Genomic DNA, 14,160 nt, shown 5'->3' with positions numbered 1-14,160 from the left:
GTGGTTTCTGATGAGCTTAATACATTGCTTGATATTGTTATTGGTGTTTGATAATGTTGCTGTGTGATGTTTGATAATGTTGCTGGTGTGATGTTTGATAATGTTGCTGGTGTGATGTTTGATAATGTTGCTGGTGTGATGTTTGATAATGTTGCTGGTGTGATGTTTGATAATGTTGCTGGTGTGGTATTTGATAATGTTGCTGGTGTGATGTTTGATAATGTTGCTGGTGTGATGTTTGATAATGTTGCTGGTGTGGTATTTGATAATGTTGCTGGTGTGATGTTTGATAATGTTGCTGGTGTGGTATTTGATAATGTTGCTGGTGTGATGTTTGATAATGTTGCTGGTGTGGTATTTGATAATGTTGCTGGTGTGGTATTTGATAATGTTGCTGGTGTGATGTTTGATAATGTTGCTGGTGTGATGTTTGATAATGTTGCTGGTGTGATGTTTGATAATGTTGCTGGTGTTGGTGATTTTGATAATGTTGCTGGTGTGATGTTTGATAATGTTGTGGTGTGTGATGTTTGATAATGTTGCTGGTGTGATGTTTGATAATGTTGCTGGTGTGGTATTTGATAATGTTGCTGGTGTGATGTTGATAATGTTGCTGGTGTGATGTTTGATAATGTTGCTGGTGTGGTATTTGATAATGTTGCTGGTGTGGTGTTGATAATGTTGCTGGTGTGGTATTTGATAATGTTGCTGGTGTGATGTTTGATAATGTTGCTGGTGTGGTATTTGATAATGTTGCTGGTGTGTGTTTGATAATGTTGCTGGTGTGGTATTTGATAATGTTGCTGGTGTGATGTTTGATAATGTTGCTGGTGTGGTGTTTGATAATGTTGCTGGTGTGATATTTGATAATGTTGCTGTGTGATGTTTGATAATGTTGCTGGTGTGATGTTTGATAATGTTGCTGGTGTGATGTTTGATAATGTGCTGGTGTGATGTTTGATAATGTTGCTGGTGTGGTATTTGATAATGTTGCTGGTGTGATGTTTGATAATGTTGCTGGTGTGCTGTTTGATAATGTTGCTGGTGTGATGTTTGATAATGTTGCTGGTGTGATGTTTGATAATGTTGCTGGTGTGGTATTTGATAATGTTGCTGGTGTGATGTTTGATAATGTTGCTGGTGTGTGATTTGATAATGTTGCTGGTGTGCTGTTGATAATGTTGCTGGTGTGATGTTTGATAATGTTGCTGGTGTGATGTTTGATAATGTTGCTGGTGTGATGTTTGATAATGTTGCTGGTGTGATGTTTGATAATGTTGCTGGTGTGTGATGTTTGATAATGTTGCTGGTGTGATGTTTGATAATGTTGCTGGTGTGATGTTTGATAATGTTGCTGGTGTGATGTTTGATAATGTTGCTGGTGTGATGTTTGATAATGTTGCTGGTGTGGTATTTGATAATGTTGCTGGTGTGGTATTTGATAATGTTGCTGGTGTGATGTTTGATAATGTTGCTGGTGTGCTGTTTGATAATGTTGCTGGTGTGGTATTTGATAATGTTGCTGGTGTGGTATTTGATAATGTTGCTGGTGTGATGTTTGATAATGTTGCTGGTGTGGTATTTGATAATGTTGCTGGTGTGGTATTTGATAATGTTGCTGGTGTGATGTTTGATAATGTTGCTGGTGTGGTATTTGATAATGTTGCTGGTGTGGTATTTGATAATGTTGCTGGTGTGGTATTTGATAATGTTGCTGGTGTGATGTTTGATAATGTTGCTGGTGTGGTATTTGATAATGTTGCTGGTGTGGTATTTGATAATGTTGCTGGTGTGATGTTTGATAATGTTGCTGGTGTGGTATTTGATAATGTTGCTGGTGTGGTATTTGATAATGTTGCTGGTGTGGTATTTGATAATGTTGCTGGTGTGATGTTTGATAATGTTGCTGGTGTGCTGTTTGATAATGTTGCTGGTGTGGTATTTGATAATGTTGCTGGTGTGGTATTTGATAATGTTGCTGGTGTGATGTTTGATAATGTTGCTGGTGTGGTATTTGATAATGTTGCTGGTGTGATGTTTGATAATGTTGCTGGTGTGATGTTTGATAATGTTGCTGGTGTGGTATTGTGTTTGATAATGTTGCTGGTGTGATGTTTGATAATGTTGCTGCTGTGGTATTTGATAATGTTGCTGGTGTGATGTTTGATAATGTTGCTGGTGTGATGTTTGATAATGTTGCTGGTGTGGTTTTGATAATGTTGCTGGTGTGGTGTTTGATAATGTTGCTGGTGTGATGTTTGATAATGTTGCTGGTGTGATGTTTGATAATGTTGCTGGTGTGATGTTTGATAATGTTGCTGGTGTGATGTTTGATAATGTTGCTGGTGTGGTGTTTGATATTGTTGCTGGTGTGGTGTTTGATAATGTTGCTGGTGTGATGTTTGATAATGTTGCTGGTGTGGTGTTTGATAATGTTGCTGGTGTGATATTTGATAATGTTGCTGTGTGATGTTTGATAATGTTGCTGGTGTGATGTTTGATAATGTTGCTGGTGTGATGTTTGATAATGTTGCTGGTGTGATGTTTGATAATGTTGCTGGTGTGATGTTTGATAATGTTGCTGGTGTGGTATTTGATAATGTTGCTGGTGTGATGTTTGATAATGTTGCTGGTGTGGTATTTGATAATGTTGCTGGTGTGATGTTTGATAATGTTGCTGGTGTGGTATTTGATAATGTTGCTGGTGGTGTTGATGATAATGTTGCTGGTGTGATGTTTGATAATGTTGCTGGTGTGATGTTTGATAATGTTGCTGGTGTGCTGTTTGATAATGTTGCTGGTGTGATGTTTGATAATGTTGCTGGTGTGATGTTTGATAATGTTGCTGGTGTGATGTTTGATAATGTTGCTGGTGTGATGTTTGATAATGTTGCTGGTGTGGTATTTGATAATGTTGCTGGTGTGATGTTTGATAATGTTGCTGGTGTGCTGTTTGATAATGTTGCTGGTGTGATGTTTGATAATGTTGCTGGTGTGATGTTTGATAATGTTGCTGGTGTGATGTTTGATAATGTTGCTGGTGTGATGTTTGATAATGTTGCTGGTGTGATGTTTGATAATGTTGCTGGTGTGGTGTTTGATAATGTTGCTGGTGTGATGTTTGATAATGTTGCTGGTGTGGTATTTGATAATGTTGCTGGTGTGGTGTTTGATAATGTTGCTGGTGTGATATTTGATAATGTTGCTGGTGTGATGTTTGATAATGTTGCTGGTGTGATGTTTGATAATGTTGCTGGTGTGGTGTTTGATATTGTTGCTGGTGTGGTGTTTGATAATGTTGCTGGTGTGATGTTTGATAATGTTGCTGGTGTGGTGTTTGATAATGTTGCTGGTGTGATATTTGATAATGTTGCTGTGTGATGTTTGATAATGTTGCTGGTGTGATGTTTGATAATGTTGCTGGTGTGATGTTTGATAATGTTGCTGGTGTGATGTTTGATAATGTTGCTGGTGTGATGTTTGATAATGTTGCTGGTGTGGTGTTTGATAATGTTGCTGGTGTGATGTTTGATAATGTTGCTGGTGTGGTATTTGATAATGTTGCTGGTGTGATGTTTGATAATGTTGCTGGTGTGATGTTTGATAATGTTGCTGGTGTGGTATTTGATAATGTTGCTGGTGTGATGTTTGATAATGTTGCTGGTGTGATGTTTGATAATGTTGCTGGTGTGCTGTTTGATAATGTTGCTGGTGTGATATTTGATAATGTTGCTGGTGTGATGTTTGATAATGTTGCTGGTGTGATGTTTGATAATGTTGCTGGTGTGATGTTTGATAATGTTGCTGGTGTGATGTTTGATAATGTTGCTGGTGTGATGTTTGATAATGTTGCTGGTGTGGTGTTTGATAATGTTGCTGGTGTGATGTTTGATAATGTTGCTGGTGTGATGTTTGATAATGTTGCTGGTGTGGTATTTGATAATGTTGCTGGTGTGGTGTTTGATAATGTTGCTGGTGTGATGTTTGATAATGTTGCTGGTGTGATGTTTGATAATGTTGCTGGTGTGGTATTTGATAATGTTGCTGGTGTGGTATTTGATAATGTTGCTGGTGTGATGTTTGATAATGTTGCTGGTGTGATATTTGATAATGTTGCTGGTGTGATGTTTGATAATGTTGCTGGTGTGATGTTTGATAATGTTGCTGATGTGCTGTTTGATAATGTTGCTGGTGTGATGTTTGATAATGTTGCTGGTGTGATGTTTGATAATGTTGCTGGTGTGGTATTTGATAATGTTGCTGGTGTGATGTTTGATAATGTTGCTGGTGTGATGTTTGATAATGTTGCTGGTGTGATGTTTGATAATGTTGCTGGTGTGATGTTTGATAATGTTGCTGGTGTGGTGTTTGATAATGTTGCTGGTGTGATGTTTGATAATGTTGCTGTGTGATGTTTGATAATGTTGCTGGTGTAGTGTATGATGATGTAATCAGTGTGGTGTTTGATCATAGTTGGTGTGGTGTTTGATGATACGGTGGGTTTGATGTTTGATAATATGGTTGCTGTGTTTGTGTATGATACAAGTCATAACTAAACACTTTTTACAACTACCTGTATTCCAGATAGACTTGTGTTGATGGGAAACAATATAAACTTCAGCTGATTAATATTTGCAACCTTCTATTAATGAAGATGATGGTGATGTTGTTGACAACAAAGATGATGATGGCAATGATGATGATGATGATGATAACGGGGAGGGTGATATGGTGATGTGTTTTTTTTTGTGTGTGAATGGTATCTCAATGGTAATGTTGGTGATAGTGATGATGATGATGATGATGATGATGATGATGAACATTAACCGCAATAGTAATGACATCAACAACCATAGCAATAGCAACACCACATGACCGCCATGATCATCATCATCAACAGGAGCAACAACGACAACAACAAAAACAGTAATAGTAACAACAGCATTACTAGCAGTCTCTATTTAAATTTTATTGTTTATTCAGTTTTTTATTAGAATAAAAACTATAACGAACAATAAAGTAAACAAAGAATCAAAAATATTTAAATAATATGCATTTGAAGAGTATGAATTAACATAGGTTGTCACCTGATAATGTGGTTATTGGAATATTTAATTGTGTGGATGATGATAACATGTTTGATAATGTGTGGTTGATAATGCTACTGGCATAGTGTTTGATAATGCTACTGGCATAGTGTTTGATAATGAAGTTAGTATGATGTTGGGTAGTAAGTTCATGTAATGTTTGATAATGTTGTTGACGTGATGTTTAATAACACGGTTGGTGTGGTGCTTGAAAATGTGACTGGTGAGGAATTTTAATAAGCTGATTTGCAAGGTGTATGATAATGTCTGTGTAGTGCTTGATAATGTTGCTAGTGTAATGTTAGGTAATATGATTTGAACTTAGAATGTAATGAACCAAAAGTAATGCTGCTAAAATGTGGCATAAAAAGCATCCAGTCCACACTGTGAAGTGGTTGGCATTTGGAAGGGCATCCAGCTGTAAAAATTATGCCAGAACTAACCTCACCTGTACCGGTGCTGTGTAAAAAGCACTCAGTCTACTCTGCTGGGTGGTTGGTGTTAGGAAGGGCTTCCAGCTGTAAAAACCATGCCAAGACAGACGCAGAAACCTTGTGTAGTCTTCTACCTGGCCAGATCCTGTCACACCATCCAACCCATGACAGCATGGAAGGCAGATGTCAAATGATGATGATGATGATACTAACAAATCTGCCAGCTTGCTGCCTTATCCTAATATAATAACATCATAATACAATATTATAAAATTATAATAATGTTATTACATACATAATTATAATTTATTATGATATCATATTATATTTTACGGAGATGTACTTGCATAGCAAGTGACCTGATCTGAGATTGTGTGCTGGAACGAAAACAATTGCAGCATGGAAGGTGTATATAAGCCATTTAAGAAACACTCAAAATCTGTTAGATTCACTTCAACATTTAAATTTAATTTGTCAAAATATTTTCATCGCTTTGAGACCGCGACCTGTTCACCGACAAAATTCCATGTTCATATTATATTATTATCATATATATTATTATAGTATACAATTTGTTTTCATATTATGTTATTATCATCTATATTATTATAGTATACAATTATAATACATTATTTCTATTATAGTATTGTAAGCTGTATATAATATATTTTGAACATGTTGCATAATAATTAATATATATGAGTGAGACTTGATGACATTAATGAGATTAATGAGTTGATATGCTAATTCTAACATATGGAACAATAAGCACTATTACAATAGCAATTCCTTATTGCATTATACAAACTAACATTTGATATTACAATTGGAATAAAGACTTGAGATTTCTATTGTAATGTTTATTGCATTATGGGTGATAACATTTGATATCATGAAAGCAATACATGCAATAACATTTCATATTACAATCGTGATACATGGAATAACAATTGATATTAGAATTGTAATATACAGGATAATTATGATCTAGGGGATAAAAGTTGGTAATACAGCTGCCATATATGTGATATTCAATACAATGATAGCAGTACAAGATTGTGATATATCAGATAATACTCAATACTACAAAATATGATAATTTTAATTAGACTTTTTCAAATAATTATAATTTTTAGCAATGAGCACAACACCAGAAATTTGGGTGGGGAAAAGCTGCCACTCTACCAATTCATCCAATCGAGTGCTCTTGGTTTTTTACCCCTCCCATATTCATATGGGAGGGGCATAGGTGGATAAATAAATCTTCGTATATGACTATTATCTATATAATTTATCAACTCTAGAGCAGCAAAATGTATATTTACGTCTTGGTCTCATTTGAATTCTGAATGTTAAGGAATGCAACTTAACGTAGCATGCTGTTTAGACTGGCCCACTAAATATTGTTGCTGCCAGTTTATTGCCCTTTTTCACCCCTATTTTTCAATGATCTGAAAGAACGATGAAGGATTGGTGTCAATTAACTTAACCTCACATAAATTATTTGTACTTAATGTTATTGGTAGAAGAAATAGTCCTGTCTGTATTAATCACCTTTGTTTGTCAAGGACATTGTCTAATTTCTTGTTAATGTCAATGTAAAATTTATAATAACTATGGTTCTATGCAGTATTCTAAAAAGAAAACAAGGTTTCCAGTCTTATAATATTGAATTTTTTTTCCTTTTGACTATAAGAGTTAAATTTAGAATATTAAGACAAAGCTCTAACCTTAATTGTTATCATATGATATTTCATGTGATATCTGATATATCACAAATATTTGATGCATCATAACTATTTGATATATCCCAAATATTGAGTGTATCATATCAGTACCATTCATAAATATATTAAAAATATTTTATTCTCAGCTTGTAACGTTTGTTCATTTGTACATTGTTCGTAAGTGTTTGTATAAAATTTTTTTCCAGTGCCTTTCTTTCTTATTATAAGTTATATTTCTGCTGTCACCTTGTTTGGTCATATCATATACCATTTAGGAAATATATGCTGCAAGAATCAATAAATTGATTTCATATCAGCATATCAGTCACTATGTTATCAGTAATGAGAGTGTTAGTATAGTTACCTGTCAGTGTTAGTACGTATAACATCAATACAGATGTAGGCAATTGGTCAGTATCTATAATATCAATACATTATTTATGGTTGCAAGATGGCAGTGGTCAGTTCTCAGTTTCACTATGTGATTCAATATTCCAAGCAGCTGTTGTCAATATTATTATTTCTAAATCTCTCATAGAGAGATTTCAGTAACAGTTCTTTTAAGTAAATGCTATTTGCCAACATAATGCGGCTGTTCTGGAAGGGAAGACTCTTACTGTTGTTTAGCCCCAGGAAATAGCGGTTCCACTTGGCTATATGACCCAATATCTATATGACAATATATAAGGACACAAATATTGTGTCGTGTAGCCAGCTGGAAATGATATTTCCTGGTGCTAAACAACAGTAACAGTCATCCCTTCCAGGACAGCCACATTATGTTAGCTGTGGTCAATGTCAAAAGGTATTTCAGCACATTTGCAGTCAGTGCTCACATCTATATAGTTGTGGTCAGTGTCAGTTTCTATAACAGCAACATAACTACGGTCAGTTGGTCAGTGTTGCTAACAAGTTTCCGTAGTATGAATGTGTTGAGATCAGTCGGTCACTCTAAATGGTCTAATTCCTGAGACACAACATTCGATATTTTCTGATTCTGAAATCTTCAATTCTACCCTAAATGGAAGAGGGTAATGCTTTGACTGCAAATTAATGAGGCATTGCAGCTAACGGGTATTGGTGATTTTGAGTATAAGTAATACAGGGAGCATACTGGACCGACTGGGCATGATTTACGGAATGTCTGAATGGTTGATATTCAGCTGTTGCATAGGTTGGTTGTGAAAACGGCTGCGAGGTATAATACACCGGTGCTTGTAATGGTTGCTGGTTGTTTGCTGAAGGGTACATGTTAGTACATGAATTAGTGGCATGCATGCAGCAAGGGTTAGCAGATGAAGAAATGCTTGCATTTGTCATCGGAGTGTTCGCTGAGCTGTAAATGTGTATTGTGTATATAGGATTCGCTGTGAAGGGCACGTGTGCTCCATTGGCAGGTGACAGCATTTCAGAATGAGTACCACTCACTGCATTACCACATCCAGATCTGCTACACATCATACTGTTACTGGTATTACTACTATTACTACTGCAACTGCTGCTACTATCACTGCTGCTACTGTTGCTTACTCCATTTGTCACGGACAATGGCATGTCCTTAACGTTAGCATCCATCTTGTCAAATATTTGATTCGGAATAAAACACTGTGCATCTGGGTTGAAAGACGTTGACGTAATGTTTGCGTCATTTCGGTTCTGTTCAACCTGCTGTTGTAGAATGATAGGTCGTCCTTCACATCGTATTTTTTCAGCATTAGTTTCTGCCAGCATCTGTTGGAATCGTGGTGGGATGTCTTTGATGGGTTTCACTAGTTTATGGTTGCCATACCAATAATATTTTTTTTTAACTTTCTTTTCAATCACTTGTTCATCAACTTTAATTTCATCTGGGGTCAATCCAGTCGACCCTTTGTTTGACCCGATGCTACTGGTTTCTGTGTCACCATCATCAGTTAACATAGAATCGCTTTGACTGCTTTCTTCCAGTTTCTCACTGACATCGTTTTTCTCTTCAGTTTTCTTAATCTTAGCTTTCTGAATCAGTGAAATCTCACTGTCACCATTTGCGAACACATTCAGACTATCATCAACATCAGAGGTGACATCAATATGATGTTTGGAACACTTTGCGGAGAGTTGCTCTGTTATTGGTGTGGCTACCATCATTCTTTCATACAAAATATCAAATGGATTTGAGATTATGAGAAAAAAAAAAATCCTGATTTTTCGATTTGCTTTGCTTTTTTGCTTCTTCTTTTTGTTGTTGTTGATTTAGCTAATTTCAGTGTTGTTTTATTTTATTCCTTTCTTTAAATTAATTCCATTCTGAAAAAAAAAAAAATTTAGTGTTAAAAATAATGTTAATTGAAAAACGAACAAAGTTTTAATCATAATAATGTTCTTACTTGAATTTAATTGCACTGTTACGACCCTCTACAACTGATTATACCACACTATAACACTTACACATCACTATGTTATAACACTTACACCTCGCTATGCTATAACACTTACACCTCACTATGCTATAACACTTACACCTTGCTATGCTATAACACTTACAACTCACTGTTCTATAACACATGTTGCTATGCTATAACACTTACACCTCGCTATGCTATATCACTTACACCTCGCTATGCTATAACACTTACACCTCACTATGTTATAACACTTACACCTCACTATGCTATAACACTTACACGTTGCTATGCTATAACACACGTTGCTATGCTATAACACACCTCACTATGCTATAACACTTACACCTTACTATGCTATAACACTTACACCTCGCTGACAAGAAGCCATTACAAACATCCTCCAGTCCCCATCCCACAGACATGCTATCTCATTTTGGTGCTACTATATTAACCTTTGCGGTGAGCTGGCAGAATCATTAGCACATCAGGTGAAATGCTTAGTGGTATTTCATCAGCCACTATGTTCTGAGTTCAAATTCCGTCAAGGTTGACTTTGACTTTCATCCTTTTGGGGTCGATTAAATAGGTACCAGTTATGCATTGGGGTTGATGTAATCGACTTAATCCCTTTGTCTGTCCTTGTTTGTCTCCTCTATGTTTAGCCCCTTGTGGGTAATAAAGAAATAAATATATATTAGTAAGATATAATTTCTTTAAATTTATTTCTGAAATTATTACAAACTATGTGAAAAGCACCATTCAAGCGTGATTGTTGCCAGCGTCGCTTTACCGGCAAATGTGTAGGTGGTACGTGAAAAGCAACATTTGAGTGTGGTCGTTGCCAGTGCTGCCAGACTGACTCCCTTGCAGGTAGTATGTGAAAACACCTTTGGAGTGGGGTCATTGCCAGAACCGCCTGACTGGCCCTCGTGTTGGTGGCACGTAAAAGCACCCACTACACTCTCGGAGTGGTTGGCGTTAGGAAGGGCATTCAGCTGTAGAAACTTTGCTAGATCAGATTGAGCCTGGTGTAGCCTCTGGCTTACCAGTCCTCAGTCAAACCGTCCAACCCATGCCAGCATGGAAAGCGGATGTAAAACGACGATGATGATGATGATGATGATGATGATTAGCCTCTGCTCCTTGGGACAGGCTGATTACATGCTACCTTTACCCAAATACTCTCGACTTGCTTGTCATTTCTTATATACTCAACTAATTCCATCATCTTATTCCAGAGTAAGCTAATAAAAAAAGACCTCTGTAGTGTAGTATATACTACAGATGCCCACTCTATACTATGTTCTATTCTGTAGACTATTACACTGTACAATACACCACCACATCACACATCACTGTTGATTATCACACTATATACAGAGAATTTTCTTATCTTATATACAGGCTCCATAGTTACTCAAAAATTCCCTAGCTATGGAGACACTCTTCAACTAAGCTAAAAGGAAGAACTCAAGCTATACAAGCTCTCTAGTTAACGAGAAGTTGGTTAGAAACAACATTATTATGTAAAAGCTGATAGAGGGCCCTTAGTGACACTGAAATTCTCTATCCATAGGTGTGCTCCAACTAAAGAGAAATTCATTGACTAGATATCCCTAACTTTAGATGAGTTTTTTTAGTTAGAGTGAAGTTCTCTAGTAACAGAGGTTTTCATTAGCAGCCGCAGAGAAGTTCCTTAGTTACAGAGATATTTTTCCTAGCAACAGAGATGTTCCTTAGCTACAGAGAAATTTCTTGGCTACCAAGAAACTCTTTAGCTGCAGAAAACTCTACTAACTACAGAGAGAGTGAGAGAGAGAGTGAGAGAGAGAGAGAGAGAGAGAGAGAGAGAGAGAGAGAGAGAGAGAGAATGTGTGTGTGTTAAATAGATGGTTAGGTAGACTGTTGTCACCATAGTAACTAATGAGACTTTCACTATATAGCAGAATACTATTAAAGGAAGGCACATGGCTCAGTGGTTAGAGCGTCAAGCTTATGATTGCGAGGTCGTGAGTTTGATTCCGGGACCAGGCTGTGTGTTGTGTTCTTGAGCAAGATACTTTATTTCACGTTGCTCCAGTTCACTCAGCTGTAGAAATGAGTTGTGATGTCACTGATGCCAAGCTGTATTGGCCATCGCCTTTCCCTTGGATAACATCAGTGATGTGAAAAGGGGAAGCTGTATGCTTGGGCGACACCTGGTCTTCCATAAACAACCTTACCTGGACTTGTGCCTCGGAGGGGAACTTTCTAGGTGCAATCCCATGGTCATTCATGACCAAAGGGGGTCTTTAATTAAAAGAAGGCATGTGCATGATTCACAAATATTTTTACTGGCAGTATTGCAATGGGTAAAGACTTGGCTGGCAATAAAAAAGAAAGAGGAAATCGTATTTCTTTTAATTATTAATTCAACCATTTAAAAAGGCACATTGAGGTCAATGGTTGATGTTAAAAATATCAAGTATTTTACCACAGCCTTTTTTTTATGTTTTGAAAACAGATGAGAGGGCTCAAGAGGTATGAAGATATAAAAGATTTTATTCATATTTTATATCTCTTGCTCAGAGATTTAAAACAAATTTTCTGAAATAGTTTAATTGAAACAGAAAAACATAATTGTTGCTTTTAAGAGTATGAGATGAGAAAAGTGAGGGGTTGTGTAGCTTCGTGCAGTGTTGAGGGGTTGTGTAGCTTTGTGCTGTGTTGAGGGACATTATTCATAGCACTGAAGTGAAATAGCTATAAAAATTATGATGTGAATCTTTGTCCCACATTAGGTTTTGTCTCCTACTTACTTACCCACCTATGATAGCAAATCTCTGCTGCTATAATAGAGTAAAATATACATATAGGTGAAGGTGTGGCTGTGTGGTAAGAAGGTTGCTTACCAATCACATGGTTCAAAGTTCAGTTTTGTTGCATGACACTTTGTGTCTTTTACTATAACCTCAGGCTGACCAAAACCTTGTGAGTTGATTTGGAAGAAGTCTGTTGTGTGTGTGTGTTTATCTCTGTGTTTGTCCCCACCACCATTTGACAATCGGTGTTGGTATGTTTACATCCCTGTCACTTAGAAGTTTGGCAAAAAGGAATCAACAGAACAAGTACCAGGCTTTAAAAAAAATTAAAGTACTGGGGTTGATTCATTCAACTGCAAATACTTCAAGATGTTGCTATAGTAATGAAGCTAAACCATGGAAAGTGAAGCCACTTGGCACAGATTGACCTTGAACTCTGCTGTACATGTGCACTAAGTTTTAACGTTCAAACTTAAACCCGCTGTTTAAAGCAGTGCTTGGAAGGAAGGTGTGTAGTGTGTGATTGTTGCATTGACCATGACAGAGAAAGTTGAGCAGAGAATTTGCATCAAATTTTTGCCAAAAGTTAGGCAATACCTGCTCAGAGGCCTACACAAAGTTTTCGAAAAGTTTTCATCATTCTCGACACAATGAAGGAGATCTTGTGCAACTGAAACCCGAGTGTCTTCTTGGTCAGCTGAAAGCAGTTTTGGCCCAAACTCGACAGACATGCGTCTCATACCCAAATCTTCAGTGATAATGGACTGGACTGAACTGTAAATAATCTACACATCCTCTGATATCTCACGGATGGTGATTTGATAATTTCCCCTCAGGAGTGGCTGTGTGATAAGTAGCTTGCTTACCAACCACATGGTTCTGGGTTCAGTCCACTGAATGGCACCTTTGGCAAGTGTCCTCTACTATAGCCTCGGGCCGACCAAAGCCTTGTAAGTGGATTTGGTAGACAGAAACTGAAAGAAGCTCGTCGCATATATGTGTGTATATATATATATATCATCATCATCATCATCGTTTAACGTCCGTTTTCCATGCTAGCATGGGTTGGATGGTTTGACCGGGGTCTGGGAAGCCAGGAGGCTGCACCAGGCTCCAGTGGGATTAGAAGAAAAAATACCCATCAAAAATAAATTTATCTCACAGCCCAATATGTATGTGTGTGTATACAAGGTGCATTCTTGAAGGTTTTAGACTTTTTCAGGAAAGACTTATTAATTTCAAAGAAGAACAAAACTGACTTCAGTGCACTTGTTCTACCATTCCAGCCCCTTGTGAAGGCTCCATGGAAGGTCTCCAAAGAGTAAGTATCCAAGACCCTCACATCTTCCTTCATTCTCTCAATGTCTTCAAAACAATTGCCCCTGATATTCTCCTTCAGCTGGGGTGGGGGACAACCAAATGTCACAAGGATTAAGGTCTTGACTTCAGGGAGGGAGGTTAAGGGAGAGTTTTGATGCTCATCTCTGTGATGTAGTCAGTTACCAGGATGGAATTGTTGATTGATGCATTGTCCTGGTGCAGGTGCTACTGACCTGAGTGAAAGAGCTCTGGCCTTTTGCAATGAAATCTCTTGCAATGATATATCTTTCTGACCTTCCTCAAAACCTTAAAAAAAAGTACTCTTTGTTGACCATCTGATCAGAAGGAACCCATGATGCCCCAGCTGTCAAAAAAGTAGATCATCATGAGTTTCTCATTGGACTTTC

The 14,160-nt window shown here is 37.1% G+C and overlaps 1 protein-coding gene and 1 long non-coding RNA gene across 2 annotated transcripts in view; both read right to left on the bottom strand.

Annotated features, from left to right (window-relative positions):
• Window positions 1-6,349: 6,349 nt before the first annotated feature.
• Window positions 6,350-14,160, bottom strand: part of LOC118766468 — a 14,882-nt gene continuing 7,071 nt past the window's right edge. Inside the window, exons 3-4 of the long non-coding RNA XR_005002400.1 lie at window positions 9,792-9,797; window positions 6,350-6,359 (exon numbers count right to left, since the gene is read on the bottom strand). This is a non-coding gene — a long non-coding RNA (uncharacterized LOC118766468). The remainder of the gene's footprint in view (window positions 6,360-9,791; window positions 9,798-14,160) is intronic.
• Window positions 6,367-14,160, bottom strand: part of LOC115220555 — a 64,202-nt gene continuing 56,408 nt past the window's right edge. Inside the window, exon 4 of the mRNA XM_029790702.2 lies at window positions 6,367-9,534. Within this exon, the coding sequence (XP_029646562.1) occupies window positions 8,299-9,375 (1,077 nt within the window). The 5' untranslated portion in view covers window positions 9,376-9,534 and the 3' untranslated portion in view covers window positions 6,367-8,298. The remainder of the gene's footprint in view (window positions 9,535-14,160) is intronic.

The sequence above is a fragment of the Octopus sinensis genome, linkage group LG16, assembly GCF_006345805.1.
Source record: "Octopus sinensis linkage group LG16, ASM634580v1, whole genome shotgun sequence".
Taxonomy (NCBI): Eukaryota; Metazoa; Mollusca; class Cephalopoda; order Octopoda; family Octopodidae; genus Octopus; species Octopus sinensis.
Note: the sequence above shows the minus strand (reverse complement) of the source record. Positions and strands in the feature narration are given on the sequence as shown.